The 19,407-nt window shown below is 42.8% G+C and overlaps 1 protein-coding gene across 1 annotated transcript in view; it reads right to left on the bottom strand.

Annotated features, from left to right (window-relative positions):
• Window positions 1–19,407, bottom strand: part of LOC144687760 (uncharacterized) — a 186,448-nt gene that overhangs the window by 44,695 nt on the left and 122,346 nt on the right. The window contains exon 17 of the mRNA XM_078554244.1: window positions 8,946–8,999. Within this exon, the coding sequence (XP_078410370.1) occupies window positions 8,946–8,999 (54 nt within the window). The remainder of the gene's footprint in view (window positions 1–8,945; window positions 9,000–19,407) is intronic.

Below are 19,407 nucleotides of genomic sequence, written 5' to 3'. Positions count from 1 at the left end.
GTCTGCGAGATGTGCAAGGCGCTAAAGTTAAGTCCTGACTTCTGCATGTTACACTTGCCCAGACGTGTTCTGGGCCGACGTGTTTTCCTGTCACCGTAATGGTAAATCTGGCGTGGGGGGACAATTTCGGTCGGGCCTTACGAAACATCCCAATACCAGATGCAAATCGGGTTCCGCCAAGAGGGGCACCCTTGGATGATCCCACTGTGCTTGCACGCTGGCGTGAAACCGATTTTTGGTCTACTTGCCATATTGCTATCCCCACCTGCCATGACACCCGACACCAATGGGGATGGAAAATTCCAGCCTTAGTATCTACCCTGTCAAGCCCTTTCAGAATCTTTAATGTTTCAAAAAGATCACCTCTCATTCTCCTAAACTCCAGTGGATACAGACCTAATATGTCCAACCTTACCTCGTAAGACAACCTCTTCATCCCAGAAATCAGCCTAGTGACTCTCCTCTGAACTGCTTCCAATGCAAGTGTATCCCTCCTTAAGATAGGAGACCAAAACTGTACACAGTGCTACGGGTGCTGTCTCACCAATGCCCTATGCAGATGGAGGAAGACTTCCCTACTTTTATCTCCATCCTCCTTGCAATAAAGGCTAACTATCCATTCAGTCCATTTGCCTTCATAATTACTTGCTGTACACATATGTTAACTTTTTGAGATTCATGTATGAGGACGCCCAAATATCTCTGTTACTGCACCATTCTGCAGTGTTGCTCCACTTAAATAATATCCATCCTTTCTATTCTTCCTGCCAAAGTGGACAACCTCACATTTTCCCACATTATACGCCATCTGCCAAATTTTTGCCAACTAACTTAACCTATCTACATCCCTTTGCAGACCCTTTGTATCCTCCTCATGGCTTACGTTCCCATCTACCTTTGTATCAACAAAATATTTGGCTATAATAAAGTCAGTTCCTTCATCCAAGTCAATAATATAAATCATATATATTGAGGCCACAGCACTGATTCAGTTTGCCAACCTGAAAATGACCCATATACCCCAACTCGGTTTCCTGTTAGTTAGCCGATCCTGTATCTATGCTAATATATCACCAACCCCCAGCACCATGAGCTCTTATCTTCATGATGGTTATATTACTATTGATGATGTGGAACTATATAAATAGAAAAAGGATAGTAAAAGGAGGAGAGGTGGGGCTGAATAGGGAGGAAAAAGGGGATTTATGCATGGAGGCAGAAGGCATGGACAAGGTACTAAATGAGCACTTTTCACGTCTTTAATTATGACTTTGGCAGCATATTGTTCTTTGGTAAAGAGGGGGTAGTTGAGATACCGAATGAGTTAAAAACTGATAAAGAGGAGGTATTACAAATTCTGACTGTCCTTACAAGTTGATAAGGCACCAGGACCAGATGGGATGCATTCAAGAAAATGGAGGGAAACAAGCGTAGAAATTGTGGAAGTGCTAGCAACTATTTTGTTGTATGGTTGGGTCTAGACAGGGGTTTTGGGAATTGTCTACTCTCCCAACGTACGCTGTTTGAGTCTGTAGTTTCTCAAAACCAAAACTCTTTATTAATAGCACGTAGTTATACATTTGGATCTTGAACTAAGGTTGGAGCTTCTCCTCCTACCAGGTCACTCGTACTTCTCAGTCATGTGATTTAATATCATTATTACATCATCATCATGATGTATGCTTCTGGGGTTAACCCTTTACAGCAATAATCTTCCAATCCTGCTTAGATACAAGGGTGGTGCAAGGCGACTAGAGAACTGCAAATGTTACGCCCTTTTTCAAAAAATGGTGCAAGGATAAACCCAGCACTAGAGGCCAGCACGTTTAACCCCAGTGGTGGGAAACCTTTTAGATATAATAATCCAGGACAAAAGTAACAGTAACTTTGGACAAATGTGGATTAATTAAGGAAAGCTAGCATGGATTTTTAAGTGTTTTGTCACGTTCTAACAATTAAGAATGCATGCACACACATGGTTCCTTTATTCCTTATTCTACACCAGAGGGCAATACATCTGGGACTTAGCGCACACTACTTCAGGTTTTTTTATATAACACTTCTTTTTAACTAAAATGTCTGTAGTAATTATAGTTTTGGGAAATGCAGGACTGTAGCTTTAAGAATAATCCTGTGTTGTAAGATTACATGATCTATGTAAAGCAATGTGTTAACAGCGCGGAGAACCTCTACAGGAGAGCGTTCTCCTTTAGTTATGGAGTTTGACACAAACATGGAGTTGCTGTTGCTGTTTTGTAAATAAAGTTAAATGTTTCCACTAAGAAATGTTGTCTGAAGATCAACTCTATAACCATGTCTTTTTACAAAAAAGCATAAACGTTAAACACAAACATCACAGATCTAAAGGCAAAATGATGGGTTTAACTAACTTGATTTGAGTTTTGTCACGAGGTAACAGAGGGTTTATAAGGATAATGCAGTTGATGTGGTGATGTACATGGACTTCCAAAAGGTGTTTGATAAAGTGCAACAAAACACATGAGCAAAATCAAAGCGGAATAGGGATAGTAGCAGCTTGGCTACAAAGTTGGCTGAGTAACTGGACATAGTGGTGAACAACTGTTTTTCCAACTTTTAAAAAAATATTCCTTCATGGGACATGGATGTCGCTGGCTAGGCTAGCATTTTTATTGCCCATCCCTAATTGCTATTTAGAAGGTGGTAGTGAGCCAGCTTCTCGAACCACTGCAGTCCATGTGGCGTAGGTACACCCACAGTGCTGTTAGTGAAGGAGCTCCAGGATTTTGACCCAGCAGTGAAAGAGCAGTGATATAGTTCCAAGTCAGGGTGGTGTGTGGCTTGGAGGGGAACTTGCAGGTGGGGGGATTCCCATGCATCTGCTGCCCTTGTCCTTCTAGGTGATAGAGGTTGTGGGTTTGGAAGGTGCCGAAGAAGGATTCTTCATGAGTTGCTGAAGAAAGGTTACAGTGGGGTTCCCTGGAGGTCAGTACTAGAACCACTGCTTTTTTTGATATTGTCATGAAATTATAGCTCTTTATTTTTGAAAAATGATTTTTAAAACCTTCAACTGACTGGAAATTCTGTAATTTGAAATGAGACAGAACAAATTGCTTTAAAATGCGAGGCTACCTTCCAAAGTGAAAGTGAGAAAAGTAAACAAAGGCCCTCCAAGGGAGTGTGCACAGAGAGAGACATTTCCGGTAATCTAAAAACGTTGAAATTCAACACTATCTAAGCAAGATATTAAAAATGCGAAGTCCTGGATTTAATCAACTGTAATCTTTTTAAGACAATGGGGAACTGTCAGCCAGCCAGGATATACAACTGCACTCCACCCATGGGAAGCAGTCGCAGACGTGGTCAGTGCCAACGCTGCACACAAGAGGTTGGCAATCCAGCGCAGAAAAAGGATGAATGATCTCATCTGTGTCGCCAGGGTAAGTCAACGACTCGTCACTCTCGATTTACACACACTCAAGCCCATCGCAAATTCACTGGCATCTTATGCACTGCCAGCTCAAGGGGCATCAGCACTCAATCTCTCTCACACACACACACACATCTCCATCTGGCCTCATCTCCTCTGGAGATCACCTCCTCACCCCATCCATGGTTCCACTCAGCACATTCGCACACCTGGCATCTTTCTCATTTGGCCTGGCATGCGCCTTGCTCACACTCCATCTGCTTTTATGCGGGACAAAATCATGCACATTTAGCGGGAGAGGTCCCAGACTGGGGGTGGTGTGGCGGACATGAAGGTCTTCACTCCATTCGAGAGTCACGTGTTGGAGCTGGCTAGAGAGGACATGGGCCATTTCTGCGGCGACGGTGAGGTCATCAACAAGCATCCACATGAGGGATCCTGCATCACATCATCCCTCTGTCAACGCTACTCTGAGTCCACTGTTCTATGTGTAACACGGCTGCCAAGCACTAACAATTCCACTTTCTCTCCTAGGCACATCTGCCACGTTGGCCTCAGGCAACCTTGACCCCGTCCCACAGGTGAGGACCCTGAAGGCAGCACCGTTGAAGACCTGTCGTGCCATTCACCCACCCCCTCCACCAGCGCAGCAACACATACCTCGGTGGGACCTAGATGTAGAGCAGCCTCGGGATCACAATCAGGTGGGCACAGCACACAATCTGTCCCACGGCAGGTGGAGGCAGGGTCATCTGAGGTCGCCGGCACTCAGAGGCCTGCTGGAGGCAAGGAATCTGCTGAGACCGTGTCAGATGATAAGCCTCAGGGCTCGGTCCTCGATCAGTTGTTGGAGCTGCAAAGACAATCACAGGAACATCAGGAAGGGATATCTGGTGCACTCCTCAGATTGCAAGGGACAATGGAGGAGTCCGTCCGCCTTCAGTCTGAGGTGATAGCTCTAGCATGCGGATGCACCGAGGTCAACACTGGCAGGACAGCGGCTGCCATGGAGACCTTGGTCCAGGTCACTGGCCCTGCACTGCTGTGCACGCTGAACTCCAACGCTCACACCATAGTTGGCCTCCAACAGTGTCAACGCGAGAGGGGTGCAGGGCAACTCGATCTCACTCCAGCTTCCCCTTCTCCTCAAGGAGTCAGCCAGGGACTGTCGGGCATCCATAGGGAGGAGCACAAGGAGCTTGACACTCCGGGGCCATCTAGCCAGGTGACTCCGGGAATGTCTGGCCGATCCAAATCCCCTCTTCCCCTGTGGCCCCATCATCTCCAGCTCCACAGGCTGAGGTGGGTGCACCTGGCCAAAGCAGGATACCCAGAACAGGCTGGGGCCCATCAGGCCTTGGCCCTCCAGAGGCCATCCGCCAAAGTCTCCACAGGCAACAGGGCATAGCAGTCAGCAGGCTGCCTTCACCTCCGTTGTGGATATCGGGGGCGCATCAAGATGTAGCAGCAGGGTTAGGAAGGTTAAGTAGCTGCACCACGTGGGCACAGGTGTTGGTCACTTGTACATTATGTTCACTATTGTAAATAAACTCCCAAGAATATCTCCTTGCCTATGGCTCCTTGTTCTGATGACCAGTGTTTGTTCCCTCAGATGTAAAACCTTGGTTCCTGCACAAGATAAAGGCAGGTGTCTCAGTCCAGGGCCTCTTCCCTGTGCAGTGTGTAACCTTCAGACCAAAATGATGGCCGAGCTTCACACTCACTGGACACATTAGTGATGCCTGCACCTCGATGATGCTTGTCATTACTGCCAGAATGTCGTGGGTAGGCATCACAGAGTTCCGTCATTCTCTCTGTGTGCACTCAGCACCTTTGAGGTGGGGTTGGCCCCCCATATCCTCAGCATGTGTCCAGTGATGGTGTGGTCCTGAAGGGGTCAGGTGCTGAAGGCTGGCAAAGGATCAGGCGCCTTTAAAGTTTCACAACTGTGTCTCCAAGATATGACCCTGATCACAGATACTCAAGTGAGCTGCCCTCAGCCAGACATTCACAGAGGCAATGTGAAGATCTATGGAATGTCCTCACTGCATATCATCATCATCATCCTTCTGGAATCTAGTGACTATTACAGCCTCCGCTGCGACTCCATGACATGAGCCTGAGCACTGAGGGTATGTGCGCTGCCATCAGCCACACAGGAATCAAACGTGTACAGATGCAAGGTGAGGATGTCAGGACTGTCCTCACTGCATCTTGTCGTCATCCTCCACGAGCCTTGCGGCTATTAGGGCCTTCCAAGCACGCCTGCCTCGTCAGGCCAGTGCGATGGCCTCATCATCGGCATCCTCGCCTTCAAGGACCTCACCATCGTTATCCCCTTCGACGTCCTCCTCAGCCAGGTCTTCCCAATATTGCAACACCAGGTGGTGTAGCTCACAGCAAACTACGATGATGCGCCCTCTGCTAACTGTATTGCAGTGCTCCACCAGACCTATTGAGGAACCAAAACCTAATTTTCAAAATGCCTATCATTTGGTACACCGAAGTCCAGGTTGCGACATGAGCCTTGTTATACTGCCTCTCTGCTGCAGTCTGAGGCTGCTGCACGGACGTCATTAGCCATGTGCTCTGTGGGTAGACCTTGTCCCCGAGGAGCCAACCCTGCAGCCTCTGTGGACCGTGCAAATGTCAGGGATCTGAGACCTGCTAAGGATATAGGAGTCGTGGATGCTCTCTGGGAATTGTGCACAGATATTTAGGATATGTTTGGGTGGTCACAGACCAGCTGATTATTCAGGGAGTGGAAGCCCTTGTGGTTGACTACTTGTTGCCACAGAGATCTAAGCACCACGTGAGTGTAGTCTATTTCACCTTGCTCCTGTGGAAGGCCTGAGTTCTGCGCAAATCCCAGCGCTCTTGCTTCCTGGCTTTCCTGTTCCCGGTCGAAATGCACAAAGTTGTGTGCCTTCGCGAATGTGGCATCCATGACCTTCTGAATGCACGTGTATATGGAGACTTGTGCTATCCCACAGAGGTCACCTGTGGAGCCCTGAAAGGAGCCACTGGGGTAAAAATTGAGCGCCACTATCACTTTCATGGCCACTGGCAGTGGATGCCCTCAGTGTCCGAGTGGCACCAGGTCCTGCAGCAGGTGTCACATGTGATGGACCAGTTCCCTAGACATGCACAGTCTTCGACAACACTGGTTCTCAGTCATCTGTAGGAATGACAAGCGTCATCTATAGACCCTGGGTCTAACAAGGCACCGACTGTTGACAGCTCACTGTGGATCTTCAGCTGCGTGCATAGGAGGCCCTGCCACATGTTTATCTTGAGGATGGTGCTCCTCCCATTCGTGAGCCAGGTGTCCCTGTCTCACTCTCCTCCTCTGCTCCTTGTAAGCCACGAGGCATGCCGCCAGGCTCCATGACCCTGATGCTCTTCTCCTGCAGGATCAAAAGAGAGCGACACGTGGGTTAGGATATGTGTCTTAAGGACCTCTCTTGGTTAAGTCTCAAGGCCCCTTAATGCATGCTGGAGTGTGCTGGCCACCACTTGGATGGCAGTGTATAGTGCGCTTCATGGCTGTCCGAAGCCCCACCCACCTCCACTTGACCGTTTGGCGGCAGCTTCAGCCACTGGACTGCATGCTGTGCTCTCAGCTCAGGCATTCTCCTAACCCGCACTGCGCCATGGCCACCTTTTGCAAGGGGGGGTTCTACAACTTTTCCAGTCGTCCAATTGTTCTGCAGCCCCCTAAAATGGACATTAATTGGCAGTCTGCACCCGAGGGGTGAAAAGCTCTGGAGCATTTATGCTTTTGTGTTGCTGAAGTGGCAGAAATGCTTCAGAGGCCCGACTCCAAGCATGTCAATGGAGCTGCTGCTGAACGGACTCAGGGCGGAAGAATGCTCACTTTTAACAACCTTTTCCAAGTGTGTGGCTGCTTCCCTCACACCCGCCCCACTGTATGTGCCTGTGTACTTCCTTCAGTCTGTGCTGCCTTGCCCTGCCACCCAAACCCCAATGACCCCACCCGCACTGGAGCCCTTGTCCCAACATCGCACTGAAAGCCAGCCAGGAAAAAACGACTTGCCTGTGTTGCCCACCTCTTCCTTAATGTCCTACGGGTAAGCCTCTCAAGTGCTGCGCAAGTTTGTGTGTACTCACCTCCGAATTCCCCTCTAAGTTCAGCTCATCAGGGGCATGCCTTTTAAAGGCAGTCGTAAATCACACCGTTCAGAAGTCACGCTGACATGGGAGGTAAGTTTGACATGGAGAGATGATTCTGGTGTGTGACCACAATGATGAGATGCAAATGCATTAAAATTAAGTTCCCAACGTTGGACAGTGGGAAATATGGCCCTCCATTGACGGGCGGAGTGGACAATCGCAAACTGCTTTCACGAAGGCGTAAAACCAATTTTTGGCCTTCTCGCCATATTGTCTGCTCATGCCCGCCATGATGCCCGCTGTCAACAGGAGTGGACGATTCCGGTCATAGAATACAAAAGCAAGGAACTTATGGTGAACCTTTATAAAGCTCTGGCTCAGTCTTAACTGGAGCTTCATGTTCAATTCTGGACATCACACTTTAGGAAGGATGTGAAGACATTGGCAAGCGTGCCAGAAAAGGTTTGAGAATGGTTCCACAGGTGAAGGAATTCAGCTACATGGATAAAGTGGAGAAGCTAGGGCTGTTCTCTTTGGAGAAAGAGGTGGTTGAGAGATTTAATAGAGGTGTTCAAAATCATGAGGGGTCTACAGAATAGATAGAAACTATTCCCATTGGCAGAAGGATCGAGGCCAGAGGACACCAATTTAAGGTGAATGGCAAAAGAATCAAAGGCGACATAAGGCAACACTTTTTTCTTTAAAAGGCACAGTAAATACTTAGGATTGGAATGCACTGCGTCTGTCTGGTGGGGGCAAATTCAATTGTGGTTATCAAAACAGAATTGGATAATTATCTGAAGGAGAAAATGGGGAAAGGTGGGGAGAGTGTGAATTACCCTTGCAGAGAGCTGCAAGGACTTGAAGGACTGAATGGCTTCCTTCCTTCCTGTGCTGTAACCATTCTGTGATCTCACCAAAACCCCCAAATATAACTTTTATAACCAAGCACATTAAAAGAAATTTCAGAAAAATTAATCCTAAAGCTTACCACCCCTTCTCAGAGTTTGTCAGCCTCAAACCCTTAATGGTAATTTCTATCATTCCCTCCTGGTCCCACATGCAACCCAACTTTCACGGCAAACTGTTTCTTTTTAAAAAAATACATTGTGCATATTAATTGCTCAAACTTAATCACAATTTATAAATACACATGCAAGTTAATTAATGCAAAAGATATATGGAATTTTGAACAAGCAACCATTAAATAAAACAAAAGAAGAAATCATAAAAGAACACTGACATAGCAGGTCAACTATGGCAGTAAGAAATATGGACAGCAAACAAAAATCAAATTGAAGGAACTTCAAATATGATGTTACTTTAAGGAAAAGTTATTGATCTATATGCCAAGATTGGATTCATAGCTAGATATTGATATTACATGCAACCATATCCTTACCTCAAACGATACAATGAAATCATGAGCATTTGCCTTTTTGGCAGCATCAACCACCTGTTTGGGGAGAAAAAGAGTTACTTTCAGCCAAAGAAACATATTTTGTTTTTAGCAGTATGATAATCATAGGCATCAACAGGCTTTGTCTATTTTTTGACAAACTTATTTTAGCAAAGGGAACAAAATGTGGTCAAGTCTGAACAAAGTCACATGGGCAACTTTCTATAAGCTTTGAAGTTAGAAGGCATGTAATTAAGTAACACCTGCAGAGTTTAACAGTGCTCAAAGGAATTGTGAGCAAAAGTCACTGAGTCTAAACATTAACTAGGTTAAAAAAAACTTTGGCAATTCCAACTGAAAAAAGTTGAAATTATAACAGAAGACAGGTGTTTCCTCTGCAAGATAAAGGCTTTTCAAAATAGGCAATTACATTTAATTTTTAAAATGAATAATGAATTATTACAGCCCTTTTGTTTTTATCAGTGTGCTTTCTGAGCACCAGAAAAGTGAAAGCTATGTTCGTACCATTCATGAGTGAATTCCCGAAAAGCACTGTTAACTTGTTTTCCTTATCTCCAAATCACAAGGGAAAAAACTGGCATGCCAAATCAGACAACATTTTTACCATCATTCATTTACTAACACCTATTGTTGTAAAGCTATTATGTACCTGGCATTCTGGGGTAAATCAGAAATCAGGGGCTAAATTATACGAGGCACTGGATTCCCCATCCCCTAGCTAAAAGGTCAGGGGGGAGGAGGTGGGGTTGCCGCCAAGGGGAACACCTGCTGCCCTGCAGCAACTTGGCCATTAATAGGCTGAGTGTGGATTTTCCATCCTTCTAAACCAGGAGATCCTGCCTCAGAGAGCTGCCAGCCAATCAGAGGCTAGGGACCTGTAAAACTCCAGCACTTAGGGACAGAGACATGCATCATTGGTCAGGATTTGGGTAAGTGTCTGGGGTTCGCACTGGGTACCAAGCTGGCTGGCTCAAGCAAGAGGTGGGTAGGGGGCTGGGGTTTGAGAGACCATGGGGTGGGGGCAACTTATAGGGAGTAAAACTAGTGTTGGGGGGGGGGGGGGGGGGGGGGCTCTCTGATGGACTGAGGGGCCATTAGGGAGGGATCCTCCCACTTGCCACCAGCCCACAGAGAAACCTGCCAGGCTGGCCTCTCCCGCCACTGGTTAAATCCTGGTGACCAAGGATGGGGCCCTTAAATCAGCATTAATTGCCCACTTAAGGGCCTTATTTGGCCCACTGGTGGGTGGGCCACCTGATAACATCCCTGCTGCTGTTATAATTGCCATGAGGGCAGAGCTGGGCAGGTGAGTGGTGGGCAGGCCGCCCATAGGATTTAACAAGCCCACCCGTCTTCAAATACATTGGCAGGGGAGCCTAAAATCCAGCCCCGGGCTTCAGTATTTTCAATAATGCGGTTTGGTAATAGGGATTACTGATCTTCTTTAGAAAATTATCTGAGGATTGAATTATAAAATCTTGTCACTGTTACTGTCAATAAATAATATACCCATTTAAAAAATTAATTGCCTGGGGTTTGCAATAGGAGTAACAGTGAGGCTAACAGCACTGGGCATTATAACTGTGAAAAGCTGGCAGCAACTTCTGAAGAATGTATGTGCACAGTAAGAAGTGAAAACCCAGTGATACTCTGTTTCTCCACAGGGTGCATGGTAATAGTCCTCACCAACAGACTCAGCACCAAAATTACAGCAATGGTGTGAACCCAGGGTAGTTTTCCCACTCATTCTCTGTTAAATATGCCAGAAACTGTCAGGCTGGTGCATTCAAGAATAAATGGCATTTTAACAGCTTAGAAAATGATAATTACTCTGAAACTGAACGTTTAACTTTACAAGTGTAGAGTCTCATTTCTTCAGAAGTTAGTGTTGGAGGTTTAAAAACATACTTAGGAATAAGACACAAAGTAAAAAATTAAAACATTATTTTAGGCTGTCTCTTAGCTCTTTCTTAATTCCACCTGTCTTTCCAAATACTTTCTTTGCATAAATGTACATTTAAATTGAATTTATGCCTCTTGGTTATGATCCTGCACATCTCAGTGAGGATTCTTTAATCTGATTAGTTGAAAACCCTTGCTGTTCCTTGCTATGCTCATACATGACACAGATCCCCTGTACCGTGGATCTGCAAATCTCCACAGAGGAGCCCATGAAAACTCTGTAGACAACTTCAACGTAGACAGCAAAATTTGATCCATTTTATTTTAATGCCCAAAAAATTATTAAATTGTTAACTAAATTGTAGATTTATTGGCAAGTATATTTGGGAAAATAACCAGTATCACTTATTTGATCATTCAGATTAATTTGTGGCCCTTTAAAGCAACCACTGCGCATTTGATACCTTGCGTTATTTATCAAATGCAAAATCCTTAATTCCGATGATGGGAGGAGACACAAGATGTCAAACTGTCTTTTCTCCCACAGGTGCAGACTAACCTTCCAGCTTTTTCTGTTCTCAATTTAAAAATGCTACCTTTGCATGGTCATATGGAAAGGTGCTTGACGCCTAGGTCGAGAAGGCATACATGCTCTAGGTTTTACAGAAGCATCTTTCCTTCCACAACATGCAAATATGTTTGCCCCTTTCGTTAGTATTCATTTGAATCATCTCTAATTATTTATTTTAAGTGAGAGTTACCCGTACAGCCATGACGAAATAAGATGAACAAAGTAATGTGCAATAAAGGCTTAGGAGGAGTGCCCATAATCTCTGGGTGGATTAACAAGAGATGATTAAAGGAATTTATTGAGAGTCAATAATCTTAAAATAATTATCTTCACTACTCATAACATCAAGCAACTATGTCCTGCTGAATGGTGTAAGAAGGTTTTAACATTTTTTTTAAAAAAGCGTTACAATTTCAGGTCCTCACCATTTTTACATCACCAACTTAACATTTCCCATAGGCAAACATTTCCTTCCCCAGGTAATGTCACAATAAATTTAATGTAGTCATGCTGCAATAGTATTTTTTGAAATGGTAAATATACAGAAAAAAGCAACAAATATTTATAATAGTAATAGCAAGAACAAAGAATAGCAAATACTAAAACAAATACCATATAAACATATATACAGTAAGTCTGTAAAGGATCAATTAGATTTTATAAAGATGGCTTCCCAACAAATGCAAGCATCTCTATAAGTTGTATAATTCCTACTTTTTAAAATGGAAAGTTTAGTTTTATCATCACAAAGCTTTCTGAATTAGAGGATCGAATTCTTCAATTGAGAAGCAAAACAGCCTTTTGTCTGATGCAATAAAACGTGTATAAGTGTGAAGTTATCCACTTTGGTAGGAAAAAGTATTATTTAAATGGTGATAGATTGGGAAATGTTGATGTACAAAGGGATCTGGGTGTCCTTGTGCACCAATCACTGAAAACAAGCACGCAGGTGCAGCAAGCAGTTTTAAGGCGGCAAATGTACGTTGGCTTTCATTGTGAGAGGACTTGAGTACAGGAGAAAGGATGTCTTACTGCAGCTGCACATGGCCTTGGTGAGACCACACCTGGAGTAGTGTATGCAATTTTGGTCTCCTTACCTAAGAAAGGATATACATGCCATAGAGGGACTGTAGCGAAGGTTCGCCATGCTGATTCCTGGGATGGCTGGATTGTCGTACAAGGAGAGACTGGGCCGACTAGGCTTGTATTCACTGGAGATTAGAAGGGGATCTCACTGAAACATATAAAATTCTGACAGGGGTGAACAGACTGGATGCAGGGATGAGGTTTCCTCTGGCTGGGAGGGGGTGGGGTCTAGAGCAATCTCAGAATTGTTACGGTGTAGAAGGAGGCCATTCGGTCCATCGTATTTGCACTGGCTCTCTGAGCATTTTAACTTAGTGCCAATCTCCTGCCTTTTCCCCCATAACCCCAAGCACATTGTTTCTATTTAAATAATCATCCAATACTTTCTTGAATGCCTCAACTGAACCTGCCTCCACCGCACTTCTAGGCAGTGCATTCCAAACCCTAACTACTCGCTATGTGAAAAAGGATCAATTAGATCTTATAAAGATGGCTTCCCAACAAATGCAAGCATCTCTGTAAGTTGCATAATTCCGACTTTTTAAAAACGGTAAATTTAGTTTTATAAAGCTTTAAATATAAAGCTTCTGAATTAGAGGATTGAATCCCTCAATTGAGAAGTAAAAGGGTTCACAGTCTCAAGATACAGGGTAGGCTGTTGAGGACTGAGATGAGGAGAAACTTCTTCACTCAGAGGATGTTGAACCTGTGGAATTCTCTACCACAAAAGGCTGTGGAGGCCAAGTCACTGAATATATTTAAGAAGGCAATAGATAGATTTCTAGGCTCTAAAAGCGTCAAGGGGTATGGGGAGAGCACAGGAGTAAATCATTGAGATAGAGTATCAGCCATGATCATAATGAATGGCAGAGCAAGCTCGAATGGCCTACTCCTGCTCCTATTTTCTATGGTAAATCATCAAAATTTGAATTCAAACTCCAGCTTGTGTCACAAGTATTATATCATTGGCTTCCTTTGAAGTTATACTTCCAGACAATACTTTATACTTAGTTATAAATAACACCACAACCATCAAAGCTACAAATACAGTAAATCCTGACTTAAAGTTGTGGTTGCGTTCCTGAAAATCGTGACTAAGGACTTCAGTGCGAGTTCAGAACAGAAGACAAGAGCCAAAAGAGGAGCAGCTGAAGAACAGATCCTGGGGACTAAGATAAGAACAAAGGCCGGGAGTCGGCAAGGGCAGGAGTTGTCAAGACCGGGGTGACGAGGAACTGAGGGCAAGGGTGGAAGCACTCCAGGAAAGTCATCTGAACAGGCAGGCCACAGAAGAGGAAGTCTGTGTCAAGCGACATTAAAGTGAAACTGGCAATATTAAACAGATATATTAGGCGGGATACTCTGGCCCCACCGAAGTAAACAGAGGTTTGAATGGCTCGCCACATCTGCCGCCGGAAAATTCTGGCCACTGACACTATTACTGACGTTAAAGTGAAACAATGTTAAGTGAGTTGATGTTAAATGGGGGCTTACTGTATAATGACATATATCTGGCTATCAAATTTTTTAAACTGTGCCAAATACAAACATACACAAAGATGTGAACCTTTTCTTTCACATCAAAGATGCAAAGTTGTTAATTACAACAAGGAAATAAATCGACTGATTTCTAAGTAAATCATATGAGCAATTAAAATTTAGCAATTCTTGTCACTATAAATTCACAGTTTATAAACCAATTTCTAGGCTGAACTGGGCTAAATTAAGAAATGCTTTAAGTTCCAATTCTATAGCAATTGTAGAAATTGGGTTACAAGTAACAAACTGGAAACAGGAAATCAAAACAACCTCTCTGTAAATGAGTGGCAAATTTGGAAATCATTGAAAGGGAAAGCAAACATCATGCAAATATCATTATAAACTAACCAGGAGTAAAATCTTCCTGTACATCAAATGTGATCCTGTACAGATTCACTCTTTTTTAAAAACTTCATTCCTGGCCTGCATTTGTTACCCATCCCTAATTGCACTTGAGAATAATTGTCAGCAGACTGCAACAACATGGGTAAATGTAATTTGAATATCCCTCCACTGATTTTTCACTTTTTCAGGGAAGCATTCTGAATCCTTTGCAGCAATATTTCAGACACTAAGGTTACAATTTCAAGGGTTTTGAAGCTACAATACTGAGGGGTAAAAAAAATCAATGTCAGTCAGGTTGGGTCAGATCATGCTGGTGAAGTAATGGTATGACGCCATTATTAGTGTGCAAATTGGCCTCCAAATACATGGGATTAAAAGGTACGCTAAGAATTTGAATTTCAAGAACTTGCTGGTTGATTTATGCAGCTCCACAATTGGTTTTGCACAAACGACATCGTGCCCTTTGCAGTCCCCTTATTTTGAAGATCTTGCTGGATGTGAAATTAATCGCTCATGAAATTCATCGCAGATAGTTAAAGCTGGTAACTAAGAGCGTAGTGTGATAATTGTTAATGCAATTTCAGTCACTCTCTCTACAGAAAAGAAACAATTTAAACTATTACATTTTTATGCGTTCATGGGATTTGGGCATTGCTCCCTAACTACCCTCGAGAAGGTGGTGGTGAGCTGCCTTCTTGAACAACTGTAGTCCATGTGGTGTAGGTACACCCACAGTGCTGTTAGGGAGGGGGCTCCAGGGTTTTGACCCAGCAACAGTGACAATTTCTTCATTAGTTAATTGTTACAGATTGTAAAAATGTCAAATCTCTTCTCAACAGACTTGCAGAAATAAGCAAGAACCTTAAATAGTTGGCACATTAAGTTTTGTCTCTTGCGTTCATGTGATTCATGAGTTTTTATCACTAAATTGTTTTGGTCAACACAGTAGAACAGGTATTTTAATGTTTAGCGAGTGTATTCCTTTGTTAGCTCAGGATCATAATGCAAGTTTCATGAATAGCAAAATATAGTAGCAATATTTTGCATAACATTTATGTATACCTGCTGGCAAGAAAATTACACAAAACATTATGGCTATATCCCTAGAAGAACTCTCCAATTGAGATGCAAGTTTATTCACAAAGTCTACATGATCTCCAACAATTTGGTTACAGTACATTTTCTTCCTCATTGTTTAAACAATGTCCTTAAAATTGTATCATACATGGAATGCTCAACAAACCACAAAATGCATTTAAAAATCATGTATAAGTGTCACTCAGTGGCAGAAAGATAAAACCAATATAGAGCATGGGGAGGGGAACAGTCCACTCAACAAATTCTAATTCTATTAGATATTGCTGTGACATGAGTAAATAAAAGAGCTGAGCTTTGCATGCAAAATAAAAACTATTTAACACCCTGCACCCAAAATATGCAACCGATCACTTGCCTTTGCTGTAAGGTTGTAACTGTGTGAGACAATGAGGTTCTCAGGAGCATTCCTACAAGCAGGAGCAATGCCTATGTTTGGCAGGATATAATTTGCTCAAGTCAAAGCCTTGCCCTATCCCACCACCACCACCCCCGAGATAAAGAGATAAGGTCATAAAAGTGACGTGGATTTAGGATTTTCCTTTAAGATATTGACCAAGATTGGAAAGTTTGTGAGCAGGAAGGAAAGGAGAGAATGGGTTATGCCAAAGGCAGGATAAAGGATAAATGCTCAGTAGCACAATGAGAGCCATTAGTCAGCCTGTCTGGTTCAGGAAGACATTCATTCTGGTTACAATTTTAAGGAAATGAACTTTGAAATTGCAGTACTTCACATGATCCAAAATTCAAAGTCAGTTACAATTTATTTGTGAGGTCTCGATCAATACTGTTCTCACAGCGACAGACAGAAGCAATGCTGGTAGGTTTTTTGGTACAGAGGAAGGTGGCAGCCCATTTGTTTTTTTAATGGGAATTCTGCAGTGAAGCAATACAATCTATTACTTAGTACTAAAATCTATTAAGGGCATAGTAAAAGGTCTCTTGGAAAATCTTAATATGATTAGGGAGAATTGGTATGGTTTTATAGAAGTGAAGCAATGTTTGTCAAATCTATTAGGGTTTTGAGAGTGTAGCTAGCAAGGTAGATAAAAGGTAACCAGAAGATGTAGTATATTTGGATTTTTCAAAGGCATTTGATAAGGTGGCACATAAGAGGTTGTCACACAAGATGAAGGCTGATGGGATGGGGTTAATATATTAACATGGATTAAGGATTGCTTATAAGGACAAAAAACAGAATAGGAATAAACAGATCAATTTCAAGATGGCAGGGTGTAACTAGCAGAGTGCAGCAAGGATCAGTGCTGGGGCCTCAGCTATTTACAATCTGTATCAATGACTTAGATGAGGTCAACGTATCCAAGTTTGTTGAAGATAAAAATCTAGGTGGAAATGTAAATTGAGAGGATGCAAAAGTCTGTAAAGGAATAAAGACCAGTTAAGTGACTGTACAATAGGTGGCAGCTGGCATATAATGCTGGAAAATGTGAAATTATCTGCTTTGGTAGGAAGAACGGAGACGCAGAATTTATTTTAATAGGTGAAAGACTAATAAATGTTGGTTCTAAGTTGTGACTGTACACAAATCACAAAGTTAACATGTGAGCAATTAGGAAGGCAAATGTCAGCCTTTATTGCAAGGGTGCTGGAGTATAAGAGTAAGGAAGTCTTGCTGCAATTATATAGGGTTTTGTTGAGACCACACCTGGAATAGTTGGACAGTTTTAGTTTCCTTGTCTAAGATAGGATATACAGATATATTTGCTTAGATGGTTGCAACAAAAGTTCATCAGATGGATTTCTGGGGAGGGAGGGCTGTCGTATGAGGCGAGAGCATGTAGTATTGGCTTATATTCTCTGGATTTTAGAAGGACGAGAGGTGACCTCATTGAAACATATAGAAATTCTTAGACGAACTGACAGGGTAAATGTTAAGAAGTTGTTTCCTCTGGCTGGCGAGTCTAGAGCTACTGGGAGTGGCAAGATGAAAATTCAACATTTTGAAAGCAAATGCTTGGCAAATTGTCTAGTATCTTTGGTGGAATGTGAAATTTTCATATATAATAAAATAGAAGTATTGGACTTATTACTAAAAAATGAAATTAAAATACACCTGATTGTGTTATTGCTTTTTCTGACCATTTACTACAATTTCGTTGGTAATGTTTAAAACAAATTTGATAAGTTGAATTAAGACAACATTTTCAGCTATTAATTCTCGCAAAAATAAATTAGCTTCAATAGCACAGAATAATTTATCGCCTCCACTATATTAGAACCAAAAAAGTCACAGCCATAAAACCTGTTCCTCGAATCAAAGGCATTATCTATAACCATAGTGTAGCTATACCACTTAAACAGGTTTATTTAGAGCAAGATGATTTTGTTTGTTTATATAATCATTTGATACTGTGAAGTACAGCATAATGATTAGCCTTTTAGCTCCACAATAAAAACACAGCTCTTATTTTTCCTGGCTTACCCTTTTTTTGGCTTTTTCAAGTTAATATGATCCTTTTGGAAAAGGTCAGAACCACAAATGAGATGTTAAGGAGCCACATATGGCTCCAGAGTTGCAGGTTGCAGAACCCTGGGATGGTCATTTAGGACTGAGGGGAGGAGAAATTTCTTCACTCAGAGTTGTAAATCTCTGTCATTCTCTATCCCAGGTTGATGTGGATTCTTAGTCAATGAACATATTCAAGACCGAGATCAGTAGATTTTTGGCACTAAGGGGACCTCATGGTTATGGAGATAAGGCAGGAAAGTGGAATCGCTGTAGAGGAACCATTACCTAATTGAATGACTGAGCAAGTTTGATGGGCTGTTTTGCCTACTCCTGTTTATTATGTTCTTAACTTGCATTTATACAGCACCTCATCTCAATGTGCTTGTCAGGAGTATCATCAATCAAAATATGACATCATGCCACATAAGGAGAATTAGGACAGATGTTGAGAACATTGATTAGAAGTAGGTTTTAAGGAGCATTTTATAGGAAGAGAGAGAGAGAAGTAGAGATTTAGAAGCGTAGGGAGGGTATTCCAGAATTTAAGGCCAAGGCAGCTTTAGGCAAAGGTGCAACAATTGAAATCTGGGATGCAAAAGAGGCCAGAATTAGATCTGAGGGTTATAGGACTTGAGGTTATTGAGATAGTGAGGAGCAAGCCATGGAGGGATTTGAAAACAAGGATGAAAATGTTTAAAAATCAAGTTGTTATCAATGTGGGATTCCATGCAGTTCAGCAAACAAATCAAGCTCTAATTGGAAGTGCAGCAAGAAACTATTGTGTATTTTCCGTCTGTTAACTACGTCTCTAGCAGTAACCTCGTGAGCATTCCCAAACCTTGGCTCTTGCCAACTTGTGCACAAGGTCTGTGGGCTTGGGTTCATGGGTTGCCAAACTATACATGGGCTACAGAAACACTAGCTCACTGTATTTCTCAATGCCTAAGGACTCAAGCGTGGCAAAGGGATAATACACTTGACCGATTCCCTTTTTAAACAAAAGAAATACAAAAATGCACAAAGTTATTGGACAGCAAATTAGAGACAATAGCAATATTATTCTTGCTAGCCATAGGAACAATGCTGCTGCTCTCCTGCTTTTTTCCATCCCATCAGTTCAGGTCAGCAAATTCAGCAGAGACCAGGAGCCGGATTTTCATGTCGGAGGCTCAATCAGGAGATGGGACTAATACCATTGTCACAATTCTGCCTCTGTCTCAAGACTGCAAGCAAGTGGGATCGTCCAGAGGTCCAGGCAATAAATGGCCTGGAAATAAGCCTGCCACCTTCGTAAAAATGGGTGTGGGCCAAATTCAGAGCAGGCAGGTTAAAAAGCCACTGTATTCCCAAAAGTCCTCGGTCCAGTACACTTGGTGTAATCAACAGAAGAACACTAACAGCATTCCAAAAATGCTAATTAATCAAGGGGCAAAAGT

Source organism: Cetorhinus maximus, chromosome 12 (genome assembly GCF_964194155.1).
Source record: "Cetorhinus maximus chromosome 12, sCetMax3.hap1.1, whole genome shotgun sequence".
Taxonomy (NCBI): domain Eukaryota; kingdom Metazoa; phylum Chordata; class Chondrichthyes; order Lamniformes; family Cetorhinidae; genus Cetorhinus; species Cetorhinus maximus.
This window is presented reverse-complemented; position numbering and strand designations above follow the sequence as displayed.